Source organism: Paroedura picta, chromosome 18 (assembly GCF_049243985.1).
Source record: "Paroedura picta isolate Pp20150507F chromosome 18, Ppicta_v3.0, whole genome shotgun sequence".
In the NCBI taxonomy this organism is placed as follows: Eukaryota; Metazoa; Chordata; class Lepidosauria; order Squamata; family Gekkonidae; genus Paroedura; species Paroedura picta.
In genome coordinates this window covers 7,793,098-7,808,923 of record NC_135386.1, presented here as the reverse complement: position 1 = coordinate 7,808,923, position 15,826 = coordinate 7,793,098, and the positions used below count along the sequence as shown (strand labels likewise).

The 15,826-nt window shown below is 45.9% G+C and overlaps 1 protein-coding gene across 1 annotated transcript in view; it reads left to right on the top strand.

Annotated features, from left to right (window-relative positions):
• FBN1 (fibrillin 1) overlaps positions 1-15,826 on the top strand; it is a 172,795-nt gene that overhangs the window by 99,181 nt on the left and 57,788 nt on the right. The window contains exons 24-32 of the mRNA XM_077317419.1: positions 2,853-2,978; positions 4,030-4,257; positions 5,230-5,355; positions 5,449-5,577; positions 7,948-8,073; positions 8,692-8,817; positions 11,049-11,171; positions 13,685-13,810; positions 15,384-15,509. Of these exons, the coding sequence (XP_077173534.1) occupies positions 2,853-2,978; positions 4,030-4,257; positions 5,230-5,355; positions 5,449-5,577; positions 7,948-8,073; positions 8,692-8,817; positions 11,049-11,171; positions 13,685-13,810; positions 15,384-15,509 (1,236 nt within the window). The remainder of the gene's footprint in view (positions 1-2,852; positions 2,979-4,029; positions 4,258-5,229; positions 5,356-5,448; positions 5,578-7,947; positions 8,074-8,691; positions 8,818-11,048; positions 11,172-13,684; positions 13,811-15,383; positions 15,510-15,826) is intronic.

The following is a 15,826-nucleotide window of genomic DNA, read 5'->3' as shown; positions in this document are numbered from 1 at the left end:
CAAGGAGGGAGGGTGGGAGCTGGAGGGGGAGGACCAATCAGAGTAGACCTGGACAGTCAGGGCCCTGGACAGTCTCCTCCCAGGAGGCTGTTTCCCAAATATATAAGGGAGCGAACTAGTGTTAAGGATATACATTTGGTGATGGGATAGAGGAGACTAAGGGTGAACAGCTCTGGAGGAAGGGGAGCAGGAAAAATGGGAGAGCGTGGAAGTCAGCAAAGGATGAAGGAATCCCTTCCACTGTGATTTAAGTCAGAGGGGTTTAATGGGTGCTTCCCTGGTGTGCAGCTTTACTCTTTTACTCGCACTGCTGCCCACTGGAGGCTCTGGCGTTTGGTTAGAACTGTGGGCTTCTGCAGGGGCTGGGTGGGCTGACTAATAAAAGCACAGCCTCTAAAGGGCAGCAAGATTCCTGCCTGCTCCTCTGCTCCTTGTCCCTGAACTCCCAGAGAACTCCACACTGTATCGGGTCATAGCGACTAACAATCTGATATGACACAGCAGCTGAAATATTTGAAAAACAAATGATTCCCATATGTGCCGACTTAATTTTTATTTTTTACAAAACAAAAAGGACAAGGAACATCTCCTCCTCTCCGAAGCCAGGTCCCTAGTCACAATAGCTTGCTTTCCAAATAATGACCCAGTGCTTTTTGGATACGTTCCTGCCACGGATCCTCTGATCATAACTTATCTGACCTCGGGAGACGGGAGGGAAAGTCGCCCCACCTATTCTAAATCACAGGGGAGGGTTCAGAACATTTTTCAGTGCTGCCGAGATGGAAAATTGCTTTGTCCAAGATAGTAGACACAAGGTTTTCAGTATGTTTAAGGGGATTTGTGTAAGTACTGCCATTCTAGCTCAGAACTCTTTCCCGGGGTCTGATTCTAACTGCTTCCTATGGATCCGTTCTGAATATTTCTCGTTGTTTAAATAGCTCTGGTTCGTGATGGCCAGAAAGCCCCTCAGATTTTGTTCTATGAGAACACCGTGCAGGAAAATGGACCCAGAGAGACCTTCCCCACCCTGGTCACTTGTTCCTAGGATTTGTCAGAAGGAAACCTCCTGACTCCAGCTTTTAACAGCAGCTGGAGGTCCAGAAGGAAGTGGATGAAACTTTCCACATAATCAACATTGCCACTTGATAACGTCTGCATATCATTGGCTCCGGCTAAAAGCACAACCACGGTGGCTTACTGGAAAGCTGGCAATCCGACTTTTCCATAAACTTTTGCACCTGTTTGGCACTAACCTCAATGATGTAGCGCAGTCATCTACACCGCAGTGCTTGCTGACGGTTTATTTTTACGCCCACTTTCTACTTCCTCCAAGCAAGGAGCTAATCCCAACTTTCCTTCACTGGAACAGGAAGAGGAATTCAGAAGAGCTCAGGAAGCGTCACCCTTGAGTCGACATGAGCTGCCATTTGGAAGCAGCTGCCTCCATCATAGAATCATAGAGTTGGAAGGGGCCACACAGGCCATCTAGTCCAACCCCCTGCTCATAGAATCATAGAATCCTAGAATCCTAGAATCCTAGAATCCTAGAATCCTAGAATCCTAGAATCCTAGAATCCTAGAATCCTAGAATCCTAGAATCCTAGAATCCTAGAATCATAGAATCATAGAGTTGGAAGGGGCCACACAGGCCATCTAGTCCAACCCCCTGCTCATAGAATCATAGAATCATAGAGTTGGAAGGGGCCACACAGGCCATCTAGTCATAGAATCATAGAATCATAGAGTTGGAAGGGGCCATACAGGCCATCTAGTCCAACCCCCTGCTCAACGCAGGATCAGCCCTAAGCATCCTAAAGCAATCATTGGAGGGTGTTTGACATGGAACCTTTTAATATTTTGCAGAAGATTCCAGTCTTTCTCTGTAGGCCCAGCCCTTACGATGGCCATTTTGTGACTGATCTCCCCTCTGCATGGCAGTCGTTTTGTTCTGGTGCTCACTATCGGTTCTCAAATTCCAAAAACGTCCACCGGTTTAACTAGGCTAGGGACCTCAGATCCTTGGTATAACTCCTGCCAATACATACATGTGGTATCTTTGTGCCACATTCCTAGTTCCAGTAGGATTGCAAGTCCCCTCCCCTGAATAAGTAGGTCTGCTCAAAACCCACTTACTACACGAATGTTGTGCTGTTTTTTTAATAATAATTTTTAATAATTGTCCTTGGCCTTTCCAATGTATAGAATCACAGAGTTGGAATGTACCTCTAGGGTCATCTAGTCCAACCCCCTGCACAATGCAGGAAATTCACAACTACCTGCCCACCCACAGTGACCCCAATTCAATGCCCCCCCCCCCAAAAAAAGAACCTAGAAACCCTGGCCAGTCTGGCCTGGAAGAAATTCACCTCCTGATCCCAAAGTGGTGATTGGCACTTCCCTGGGTATGCAAGAAAGGGCCACAAGGGCCCTTGTACAGAGGAAACAAATTATTTTTAGGCCATGTATTTCTCTGGCAGCAGAAAAACAAAGATAATCCTGCATTTGGGGAAACCCAGTTTAATGCTAAAGATGGCAAGCATTTCCACTAGTATGTGTCATAGGGGTACCTTGGGCTCCCAATGCCCAAGAATCCCCAAATCTGCCCTTTGTGAACTAGTGTACTTAACACCGCAATCCTAAAAGACGCTTTCCTGGGAGGAAGACCCTGGCAGGATTTTGAGTGGAGCTGCTTAGGATGGCGGAGCCTGAAGTCTGAAGTTCATTGCTTTTTCTTTGCCCTCTGAATACAGCTCATGGACCGTTTCATTTCCATGTGTTTGAACATGGTGGAAAAAATAGACTTGACCGTGTCATCACTGACATTTTAAAATGTGTATTCTTTTTTTTTAAAGATGTCAATGAATGCGAAGTGTTTCCCGGAGTGTGCACCAATGGCATTTGTGTCAATACCTTGGGATCCTTTGTTTGCCAGTGCCCCAATGGAATGACTTTGGATACAACTGGGAGAAGATGTTTTGGTAAGTGTTTGGCTTCGGCCTAGTGCTGTGGCTTAAACCATGCACTCCAGTGTTCCCTCAGAGTCTCATGTCATGCAGGAGCTTCCTTGTCCTCTTCTGTGAGTGGGAATCCCTGAGGATGGGAATCCCCAGTCAGAATCCCTGAGGATGCACCACTGTGGGAGAAGACCAACTATCCGTATTGCAATTTCTGCGTCTGTTGGCCGTTACAAAATGTGACTTTTTAAAAAGGAGGCTCAGTTTTGTCATTGTAAACCACCACAAGCCTGTCAGTCCGGGAGCGGTGGTAAATAAATCAAATTAATGAATTAAATCAATCAATCAATTCTCCATTAATTCTTTGGGTATCCGTTGTCAAATTCCCGCCTTTTTCAGTACAGCTGGCTCATGGTGGATCACAACAGGATCATATACATAAAATCAGAAGAAGAAATTTATAGTCCATTGGCACCTTTAAGTCTAAGGAAGTTTTATTCAAGGTATGAGTTTCACCTTGAATAAAACTGTGTTGGTCTTAAAGGTGCCACTGAACTCTAGGTTTGTTCTGCTCCTTCAGACCATCACGGCGACCCACTTTGAATAAAACCATAAAGCAATTTTTAAAAACCCTCCCACCTTCCCTTCCCCCTCCCCACCAGCCCCAACTCACCCTCCTACCCACCCCCAACCCTATATCCAGGCCAACCATGTTGACCTGCATAGGGTCTATTCCCCCCCCCTTTTTTTTGGGCGTAGCTCTAAGAGGCAAAGTTGAGCAATGGTCATGACAGAGAAGAAGAGGAAAATGACACAGGGCCATTTACAAGGGTGCACATGCCCATTCAGCTCATGATTCTGGACAACAAGCAGTAAAGCAAGCAAACGACAAGCATGCGAAGTATAAAAACCAACAACATTTGAAACCCCTTTCAGCAGAAGGTTTTTAAAAAATCAGCTGGCAGGCACTTTTTAAAACCCTGCATTGTACGTTTTCCCGCAGTCAACTCTCCTACTGCGATACCCGTGTCTTGTTTATTAATTAATACTTATTGTTTATTAATAACCTGAACAGATATCCGCTTAGAGACCTGCTACTTGACCCATGAAGATGAAGACTGCACAGCGCCGATAGGGGGGCGGCACCGGCTGGATGCGTGCTGCTGTTCGGTGGGAGCGGCCTGGGGTCCTGACTGTGACGAATGCCCTGCCAAGGCAACACCGGACTACGAAGCCCTTTGCCCTAGGGGACCCGGGTTTTCGACCCGAGGAGAGATCATCAACGGCAAGCCCTTCTTCAAAGGTAACCTGGGAGGGGGGTTCCTGATATTTAGGCACGTTCTGGTGGAGTTGCCTTTGCCTTTTCCAGGCTCAGAAACAAATCTGCTTTGCGTTTGCTCCGCAAAAGAATTAGAGTTTGGTTTTGACGCCTGGCATTACTTATGTGGAAGTTGCACTGTAACCGTTGTTAGGGGCCGGGGCCATACAGGCCATCTAGTCCAACCCCCTGCTCATAGAATCCTAGAATCATAGAGTTGGAAGGGGCCATACAGGCCATCTAGTCCAACCCCCTGCTCATAGAATCCTAGAATCATAGAGTTGGAAGGGGCCATACAGGCCATCTAGTCCAACCCCCTGCTCAACGCAGGATCAGCCCTAAGCATCCTAAGGCATCCAAGAGAAGTGTGCATCCAACCTTTGCTTGAAGACTGCCCGTTCAACCTTTTCTTGAAGACTGCCAGTATTATATCCTTCTTCATATAATACTGAGCTGTCGGCAGGTTTGAGTGATCAGAAACTGACAGCCAATAAGTTCTCTAAAGATCCAACTGAAGTGTCCAGGGCAATAGTTAACACATCCCATGGAGTTAAATAGGCATTTATGAATAACAGCTGAAGAATGAGCAATGTGGTTTGCAGAGACGAACCCCAGCGTATAAGATTTCCCAATTTTTCGTCCTTGTAGGCTAGCAAAACTTTTTGTTGAGACAACAGCAGCGCGTGTTAGTTGCTGGAAAAACTAGCGCCATCAGCTTGTACCATGGAAGAAAGAACAGGAAAGTTCTGTGCTTTATAGGAGTGTCTTCAAATGAGTGGGAGAGCACGATGCTTAAATATTTCTCTGATGAGAATACTAGAGACGCGGATCCAGCCCAGAGCTGTAGTTACCAAAAGGGTTTCTTTTAAATAAAATTGCGCTCCGTAAAAGGACCGTACCCTGAATTGACATTTAACAAAATCAGGCCTCCAACATGCCTTCTTCTTTCCCTCTTAGATATCAACGAATGTAAGATGATCCCAAGTCTTTGCACCCACGGGAAATGCAGAAACACCATTGGCAGTTTCCGATGTAAATGTGACAGCGGGTTCGCGCTTGATTCGGAGGAGAGGAACTGCACAGGTAACCTTCTTGAGCTTGCGCCTCGCTGCCACCGTACCCGACATTTTAAGCGTTGCGCTCTGCTCTAAAGCGGCATTTTGTTTTCGTTTGCAGATATCGATGAGTGTCGCATCTCTCCTGACCTGTGTGGCCAAGGGCTCTGCGTCAATACCCCGGGAGATTTCCACTGCGAATGTTTTGAAGGCTATGAGAGTGGGTTCATGATGATGAAGAACTGTATGGGTAGGTCAGACAAGCTACATTTGTACTGGATAACAAAACAAACAAACTTGTAGGAAGTTGCAGAGAGACAGTTTGGCGTCGTGGTTAGGAGTGTGGACTTCTAATCTGGAGAGTTGGGTTTGATTTCTTGCTCCTCCTCCACATGCAGCCAGCTGGGTGACCTTGGGCTACCCACAGCACTGAGAAAGCTATTTTGACAGTAATATCAGGGCTCTCTCAGCCTCACCCACCCCACAGGGTGTCTGTTGTGGGGAGAGGAAAGGGAAGGTGACTGTAAGCCACTTTGAGACTCCTTCGGGTAGAGAAAAGCGGCATATAAGAATCAACTCTTCTTCTTCAGTAATCTCAGGGCTCCCTCAGCCTCACCTCCCTCACAGGGTGTCTGTTGTGGGGAGAGGAAAGGGAAGGCGACTGTAAGCCCCTTTGACCCTCCTTCGGGTAAAGAAAAGTGGCATCTAAGAACCAACTCTTCTTCTTCTTCTATAACTGTGCAAGTTTGTAACTGGGCTCCATTTTTACTGGAATCTGGGGGAAGTTCAGGGAATGTGTGTAGGAGGGTGGCACTTTGTTTCCTAAATCTAATGTGAAACTAGGGGCTGAGTTGGGGTCGTTTCAGTTTACTTATTTATTTTTGCATTGATTTATATCCTGCCGCTCCAAGATAGTTACAAAACCATATTAGTCAGTTCAACTCCATAGATTGCAGGAGTTTATCTTAAACCGTCAGTGGGGATGGGGGAATTAAGCATTGTTCAAAAAGACTGTGATTCCAAGCTGGACTGCAGCTGTGTTTTCCCCCTCCCCTGCTTGAGATTTTTCCCTTTAAAGCTATGAAAAGGAACTGTTGTTCCTTTAGCTGGATTTGAGGACTTGGTCCCTTGGTAAGAACTTAGGTTTCACCCCCAAGAATACTTCCACTGTGCCTTCATAGAATCAGCGCACAAAGGACTGTAGCTCTTAGCTCATCCGCAAAATTCCCCCCTCTCTGGTTTCAGTATTTGTCCCCCTTGCCCTGATTAATTCTGATTAGTAATAGTTTTTATAATACTTCATGATGTCACTCGGGGACATGGTGGTTTCCTAAGTTTTTCTAGGTGTCAAATTTATGGTTGGTGACAAAGCTGACCCACATACATGCTAATTGTTAAGAGAGCGCAGTCCTTTCCTTCTTCCAAATAGCCTTGCCACTTCCCATCGTGATTTCATATATTCCTCCCTTTGCAGCAGGGCAGTTTTCAGTATTTATATATTTTAAAATGTGAACTGTGAAATGAGGGCACCTGAATGGTTAAGATTTTTAAAAATTGAGTGGGGAGCTAGACTGAGAAACAAATTGCAACCAAAAGGAAAGCTAAGCTAGAACAGCACGATAAACCAGGAATTCCTAACTAGGGGTCCGTAGACTCCTGGGGGTCTCCAGGAGCTCTGAAGGGGGTCCGTGGGAGCTCTGAAGTGGTGCAGTGTTGGAAGGGGCAGGCTGTCTATTTCCGGCCTACATGAGGCAGAGCCACCATAGTAGTAGTAAAGTCAGGGGGAGAGAGCAAAAGGAGGACCGAGGGCGTGAGTAGTGATGTCATTTCCGGGGGTGTGGCAGGGGGGCGTGGCCAGCTGACATCACTTCCAGGGCTGCTAGAAATCTGAAAAAATTATTTCAGGGGCTCCTCCACGGTCAAAAGGTTGGAAAAGGCTGCTCTAAACCAAGGCACCTTTGTTTCTTATTGGTATAGTTAGCGCCAACTGAGAGCCAGCGTGGTACAGGATCGGGGTAGGCTTTGGGCCGCTAGTGTGCAAGGAAGTTTGGGGCCAGCCACACTTTCTCAGCCTCACCTACTGCACAGGGTGGTTGTAAGAATAAACAAGAGGAGAATGATGTAAGCTCCTTCGGGTCCTCCTTTGGGAGAGAGGTAGTTTATAAGCAGAAAATAAATAATACACACACAGCGCTCGTTTCTCAAGAAGACTTGTGTGCATGATAGCTTGCAGCCAATTCTTAAAAATTCAGGATTGTTTCCTGTTTCCTGTGTCAATAGTTGAAGGGTTTAGGAGAGAAATCTAGGAAATGTCCTCACTGCGGGGTGAGCCATATAAAACATGGTTAATTGTCAGAAGCCACTGCAAGTGGAAGAAGCCTAAAATACCAAGTGCCCCCCTCATTTGCACCAAAATGTGCAAATCTGTAACTAAATCTGTCTATGAATATCTATATAGTATAGATAGATAGATAGATAGATAGATGGATAGATAGATAGATAGATAGATAGATAGATAGATAGATAGATAGATAGAGTTTCTGTTTTTGTATGCTGAAATTTTAACCTGTAACACATATTCTGTTTGACATGTTGCTTTTTTGGGGGGTTGTTTCCACAGATATCGACGAATGTGAAAGAAACCCTCTGTTGTGCCGAGGTGGCATTTGCATCAACACTGAAGGGAGCTTCAAATGCGAATGTCCCCCTGGCCATCAGATATCTCCAAACATCTCTGCCTGTATAGGTAAGGTGGTGGTGGGAGGGAAGCATCCACGCCAGCAGGCATCTGAATTCTAAGCTTTCTGCATTCCCATTTCATAGACCTCTAGGATGGTCCAGGGCTTGCCTAGCAGGTGCTGTCTTTCTGCTCAAGGTTTCTTATTGACTGTTTCCTTTTAACTGGAAACGTTCAGCTCAGCTGAGATTCCGGTGAAATGTGGTCCGCAAGAATTCTTCCCTCCCCCCCTTTTAAATTCTCTGATAGTAGAATCTTCAATTGGGCGTACAGATCTCCTGGCAGGAAGTTCAGCTTGACTCAGGTTCAGGATCTGACTTTGATTCTTGAACGTTTATACTCTGAAAATATTGCTCTCGAGGATATTAGTGGGCTCAGCCAAGTTGTTGACCATTAGGTTTTATAACTTAGGACAGGAGCAAACCCCTTTTCCCTTCCATTTCCTTCTGCATTTCTGCCTCTTCCACATCTTCATTTCTGTCTATGCCGGTTTCTTTATAGCCGTAGAAAGAAACAGATCCGCCTCCTCCTGTTGCACTCACGCATGAGGCGATAATGACAGACTGAAATAAATCCAGACTGAAATAAGTCCAGACTGAAAATATCCTCCCTTTTTTCTCCCGACAGATATTAATGAGTGTGACTTGAGCATAAATCTGTGCAGAAACGGGCGTTGCGTCAACCTCATTGGGAAGTACCAGTGTGCCTGCAACCCTGGATATCACTCTTCACCTGACAAACTCTCCTGTGTCGGTAAGAAGTTTGTTTTCCCTGTTTTAAAGTCATAGAATCATAGAGTTGGAAGGGGCCACACAGGCCATCTAGTCCAACCCCCTGCTCAATGCAGGATCAGCCCAAAGTCACATCATGTTATCTCTATTCTCTTTCAGACGGTGGAACATTCCGGTGGGGGTTGGGGTGGGGACCCCATTCTCACTTGCTCCAGAAGAGAAGCCCTTTCCCGGGAGCTGCTGAGGCGTTCGGCCCAGCCGGAGCCCGTAGGGAGGGGAATGAGAGAAAAGCCATGCCAGAAAGGCTCCTGGAGCGTCAGCCTGACCCAGGAACAGTCCAGAGGACGAGGCCAGCAGCATCTGGGGCCTCCTGAGGCCTGGGCAGGCTGCCAGAGCAGCCTCTTAAAACTTCAGGGTGGGACAACAGAGTGCCCAGCCAGGGAGGTCATTAGCTGAGATTCCTTTCACTCCCCAGGGGCTTGCCCCTGAAGAGAGGGCATTGGGGGAAGCTGGAGTTAACCCACCCCCAGGAAATCCTTTATAAGGCCAGCAAGGAAAGGTGACCGGCAGGAGGGCGAGAGGGATCCGTGTGAAAGCAAAGCTCCACCCTGTCGTTCTTCTTGGGTTGAGACCCCTGAAAAGGAAACCGTGGACAGCGCTACTGCCCTGGGTTCTATCTCAGCCCTGACGGAGCCTGACAGATTCCCTGGCATGGAAACGGTATATTTGTAATTAGATCCGTGACTTCTGGGTGAAAGAAGCCAAGGAAAGCACTAGATAAGAGCACAGGATTCAGGGCTCACTGGCGCAGCATGTGCTATCTAGTGTTGGTCCAAAATTGTCATATAATACCAAAGAGATGGAGGGGGAAAAATACTATTGGGAACTTAGAATGATCCTTACAAGTTCTTAGTAGTATTCCGGTGTCTCTTTATCATTATTGTTAGTAGTATTAGTATTATATTACCTGCCCCTATCAGCAAGGCTGGCTCGCAGCAGGTTACATAGTAATAAAATCCCACATAAAATACATAATAATATTGATTTCCTCCATTAAAATTATATATCCCGGCAGCTAAAACCTATCAGATCAACTAGCTCCCTCTCTGTGTGCCATGGGGGTAATCTGTGGGTCTACCCCAGTAATGATCTAACCTGGATTGGCCCTTCTGATCTCCCATGCCTTGGCCTCAACCAAAGACCTGGCAGAAGAGTTCTCTGTACATAATTAGGAGTTCTCTGTACATACTCTGTACATGCTCAGAAGTACTGTCTTTTAAAATATGTGCTTATTTATTTGCTTTTTGTAAACAAAAAATGGTTGTTGTTTGTTGGCTTAAATTTCTAACCCATCCCTCTTAGCAATGCCAGCTCGTGGCGGCTTACAGGAATTTAAAATTGCAATATAAACAGCCTTAAAACGTAAAAATCCAGTATTGTAAATCACATCTCAACCACATTAAAAACAATCCACAGCCAGATCGGTGGCCTTCTGTGGTCATGGAAGAAATTTGGCTTTAAAATGTTGAGGTTTCAAGGCCCAAGATTTGATATGTTAAAAAAAAAAAAACAGTGAAGAGAAATAGTGACAGAATGTTTGTTAACCCTGTTATTTTCAATGAAGTGTCAAAGGCTTTCACAACTGGTTGTTGTGGGTTGTGGTTGTGGGTTGCTGTGTGCCTGTGGTCTAGTAGCTTTAGTCCCTGACATTTTACCAGTAAATGTAGCTGATTAAGTAGGACATGCCAAGAAGGGAATCTCTCCATGCCAAAGTGTGGAGTACGTAAACAGTTGCTGGGCATTTTATTTACTTCTCGGGGGGGGGGGGGTAATGCATCCCTGTCTTATCTGGGAGTCTCCCCGGGGTGGACTGGAACTAGGAACCACCCAGACATAGGAAAAGCACTTTCTAGTTGCAGTCCATCCCCAGGAAGACTCTCAGATTCCCACGCAGCCACGATATCCGTTTGGTGTCCTTAGGCTAGTTTCTCTCTTCTCTCGGCCTAACCTCCCGCACAGGGTTGTTGTGAGGCTAAAACGGCAGACGGGGGAACCTCGCATGCATGTGTCCTTTGGAGAAAGGCAGGATGCAGATGTACTAGAGGCAAGAGATGCTTGTTTGAGTAGTAAATCCTTCTGCTTTAGTTTTGAAAACTTGAGCATTGCGTCTTGCAAACTACCAGTTCAAGCTGCAAAAGCCGCGTTAGTTTGACACCTTTTTTTTCACGCTGCCGATTTCTTGCTTCTTCCCAGATATTGATGAATGCACCATCATGAACGGTGGCTGTGACACCTTCTGTACGAATTCGGAAGGAAGCTACGAGTGCAGCTGCAGGCAGGGATTTGCGCTGATGCCGGACCACAGAACTTGCACGGGTAAAATGCATTTGTTTGCACTGAGATGCCGCCGAATCGTGTCCTGCTATTCTGATTTTGGGGGAAATGTGTCTGCTTACATATCATTTGAGTTATCCATCTCATGAGCCTCGTGTGTCAGGATCCACCAGTGCTCCACTCCAGTTTCATTGGTGGAGAGCTGCAGCTCACGATAATGGCTGGTTTAGTTCAAAGGGACAAAGTAAACGTCTTGCAGAGTATGACACTGCTGAAATAATGGTCTGGTTTTTCCACCAGTCAAGTCCCAGGATGTACCCTCTAACACTCTCCCATCAAAGTAAATAGGTCACTTTCCAGAAACCAGGGTGAAAATTCTAATGGGGGCGGAGGGGAAATATGGCTGTACATTGAGGATAGAACTGATGGGAAACCAACCTTCCACCTTGACAATGAGTGACCCATGAGCAGAAATCCCCCATTTGGACACCCTTTCTGAGAGGCCAGCAATAGTGTCTTCCACCCACCACCCACGTGTCCCCTTCCCATGATAACACAATAAGAGCCACCAGTTGACATCTCTGAAGAATGGTTCTTGCTAGGCTTTTAGCAACCGCAGTAAATTAGGAAACCTAAGGTTGTATTTAAGCCAATGGGTGATGCAGCGTTCAGACTCTGGATGTACTAATTCTGTACCCAGTGCTGCCAAATCTGTTATAAGAGACACCGTCAAGTTTTGAGTTTCCAGCGAAGGGATAGATGTCATGAAAGCACGGGAAGTTCTTGGCCAGCAGACCACTCCACGCATGCTCCGGATCCAATGCGTTGGAGACCTACTCTTAGGTGTCATGGCGCTTGCTGTATTTGTGCCAATCGTTCAGATCTAAAGGGATGGCCAGAGTGGTGTCTGTGCAAGAAGGACGACAAGGCATTTTAACAACAAATGTGTGTGTTGTTGCAGAAGCTTTTATGGACAAGAGCACACTTCATCCTTCGCACACAGTGGTCTATTAACTTGGCAGGTAGCAGATTCACTTTAGTATAAGGAAAAAAGAAAGGGAAGAATTACAGCCATTTACACCAAAAGGCCTTGAAAGGCAGAGCTATACCATGTTTCAAGTCGATAAATCAAAACGTCGTGCGTTGCTAAGTGCCTTCTTTGGAAAGCAGCAGATTGTTTGGTTTGACACATGCATTTGGACGGGGGTCCCGTTCCAAGCAGCTGATCGTGTGTGACAGCAGCCGCTGATTAATAAGACAAGCACCAGCCAGCACAAGATGTTTTCCAGGTTACATGCATCGCTTTGCAAAACCAGCCATTTTCTGTTTGTTTGGTGCGCCGGTGGCGCAGACATTGAATAATTAAAAGGAAACTTTTGGACACCGTAGCTAAAATGAGTTAAGCTCTCTGCAGCTGTATAATTCCTAAAATCCACAATAGACTCATCTCCTGGTTAGTTACACCCTTCTCCCTCCAAGTCAGCTCTTTGTTTTGCAAATATTTCCTTTGAGTAACCAAGCAAAGGTTTGGAGCTTAATGGGGGCAAAAAGCATGATTTTTAAAAAGAAAGCCAAAGCTGTATTTCAGACTATAACGATGAGTTCAAAAAAATGATTATGATTGATTCAGAACAACGTTATTCTGGGTGTAAGCTTTTGGATGCATGCAGAATTTAATTTTGTCGGTCTCCAGTTTTATTTAGAGGTTTCAGTCCAACAGGGCCACCTACCTGAATTTAGGATCAGTGCCGCGAGCCGTAAAAAAGTTGATGTAACCTGTTTCCCTGTCAGTGATTGTAAACTGTTCAGGGAAACTATTTTCAGCGGAAAAAGCAGACGCGCCATAGCCTGAAATGTTGCATTTTACCACAAAATAATATAGATGAAAGAATGCAAAAGAGATCCAGATATGCCTATATGTTCTTTGTAAATGTTTCAAAATGTTTTATGTAAACTGCCCAGAGCTGTAGGGAAGGGCGGTATAAAAATCGAAATGAATAAATAAAATAAATACATTTCTGAATTTTTCTTAGGGCAAGTAATGGAAAGGAAGACGGGGTGTTTTTAACAGTATTAGCAACCTGATGTCCCTCGGCTAACGTAGGACGGTTTGGCGGAGGGAGGGTTAGTGGGGTTAGTTAGTGCTCGCCTGTTGCCTGACGTTGATAGTGTGGATTGGTTTTAATGATGGGTTTTATTATAATTTTTATCTTGTTAACTGCCGTGAGCCTAAGGCAGGGGTAGTCAAACTGCGGCCCTCCAGATGTCCATGGACTACAATTCCCAGAAGCCCCTGCCAGCATTCGCTGGCAGGGGCTTCTGGGAATTGTAGTCCATGGACATCTGGAGGGCCGCAGTTTGACTACCCCTGGCCTAAGGGAACGGCGGTATAAAAGTTTAATAATAAATAATAAATAAACAAACATGGCAGGGCCATTGTGCATTTAAGCTCCTTGAAAACAGATATCACTCAACCAGGTTGAATCTAGGAAGCTCTCCCTAGCTCTAAAAGATAATTAACTTTTGCACTTACATTTCCCTCCTTCGCGTTCTAGATATCGACGAGTGTGAAGACAATCCTAACATCTGCGATGGGGGCCAGTGCACTAACATACCTGGAGAATACAGGTGCCTTTGTTATGATGGTTTTATGACATCTGAGGACATGAAGACTTGTATAGGCAAGTGAAAAAACAAAATAAACCCTCTCTTATCCTAACCTTGCGTAAGCGTCAGAAGGAAAAGAAGCAGTGATTTTAAGATGCAGGAGCAAGCCATCGTTCTCCGTCAGCGTTTCTGATGCGGGAGATAAGCAAAGTGCTCAGTTTGTGCTTTTTTGCTGCTTCATATAAAGACTAGTTGATGTAGATTGTTAAGATCTGACCGCACATGAAGGAGGCGAACGGCACAAACAGTTCGGACAAAGGTCACAGGTCGTCCTCCGTCTACGGCATGCAGCCCCAGATTTCCCTTAAGTTCATACGGGGAGGGAAGAGGAGGTTTATTTTTCATCCCCCGCTCGGTTTTGCTCTTGGAAGCTTCCTTCCCTGCTCCAATATTAGCATTATGAATGAGGAAATATCACTGCCATCATTGTCACTATATCCCTGCTTCAGATGGCAGTGGGAACTCTGGAAATTTCGGTTCTCAAATGAAACATCTTTATTCCTCCACCCACTTCCCGAATGTGTTCGTTTTCTGAGTTGGCATGCCTTAGGGACTTGGGTGTCCTGCAGCAAGGGAACTGGGATGTTTCCGCCTTCCCTTTTTCACTGTGGGCACCATTGGGGGTCATGTCGAGCCAGGCCCATGTGCACAAGGGAAGATCTATGCCTTCTAGGCCAGTCTCCTCTCCTGCCTACGGTGTCCTGGCAGGGACAGAAAACAGCCTGTTCAGCCCCACAGCGCTTCATGGTGGCGCGGAACCAAATGGGGTGGTTGTTTTACTTCCGTGAAGGTGGGATTGCATTGTGACACGGCAGAGCATGGCAGAACCTTTCTGCTTTGGCTGCATGTGTGCATGCAGAATATGGGACTGACCGTGTCTGGTGGGGGAAATCTTCCCCCGTTTGTACACAAGACGTGGTGGGGCACGCTGCCCCACTGCAAGAAACCACAGGCGGCCCAGTGTATCTGCCGCTGTGCATAATAGGTCAGGGTCAGCTTTCCAAATGGTAGAAGACTTTTGTAAGGTAGAAGACTTTTGCTCTTGCCGAATTTTCAACGACTTGCACAGGAACTTTGCCGAAGCTTCTGAAGTAACAACAGACCCAAAGCTTCTCTCTATACTAAGTTGTTCTCTCTCTCCTGAGCAGGCTAGCTTTTATTCGGTTTTATAGATCAAATATAAACTTTTCCACACACGTTGAAGGAAGCAATAGTTTGCAGAAGCTTATAGCTATGTACACATTCCATTGCTATCGGCTTTCAAGATGCTGTATAGTTTTTGAACCTTGCGCCAAACATTTTCCTTGAGATCGGCTAATTCCAGGAAAACATGGATTCCTAGTGATCTTCCAGAGAGCAGAGACCTTTTGGACCTGATCCTTCCTGGGTGTGCCCAATAGCAAAGAGCAGAGACCGAATGTGGCAAATCTCTACAAGCTTCATAGTTGTTTCCTTGTTTATATCTCGTATCATTAAGGGCTTTGGGGGTTTGCTTGTGTGTGTCGTTTTGCATCCATCGTACCTAAAGCAAAGCGCCGATTTCAGTCTTACAAACACGTTTCTCCTCCCCATTTCCCCCCCCCCCAGATGTTAATGAATGTGAGCTGAACCCAAACATTTGCTTGAGCGGAAGCTGTGAGAACACAAAGGGCTCGTTTATCTGTCACTGTGATGTGGGCTATTCCGGCAAAAAAGGAACAACCGGCTGCACAGGTATGTCTGTTATACTTGAATTAATAGCCCTGTTCGCCAGATCATAACATAGTACCAGTTTTTTGGATCCGTAAACACCTTGGATTTTATTTAAACCTCATCTTTGCTTGTAGCACCAGTTTAACCGTGAGAAAGAATCATTTACCATTTGCTGTGCTTGCAGTCTGCAGCCTTGCTGGCGTGCAATCTGGCTGGTTTCTTTACATGCAGGTGCCTAATTTTAAATATCTTTCTCGTTTCCCCCCAACAGTTAAAGCCATAAAGATGTAAAGGCCTGGCGGATTGCGATGCCATGGCATGACCCGTGTTGGGTTGCA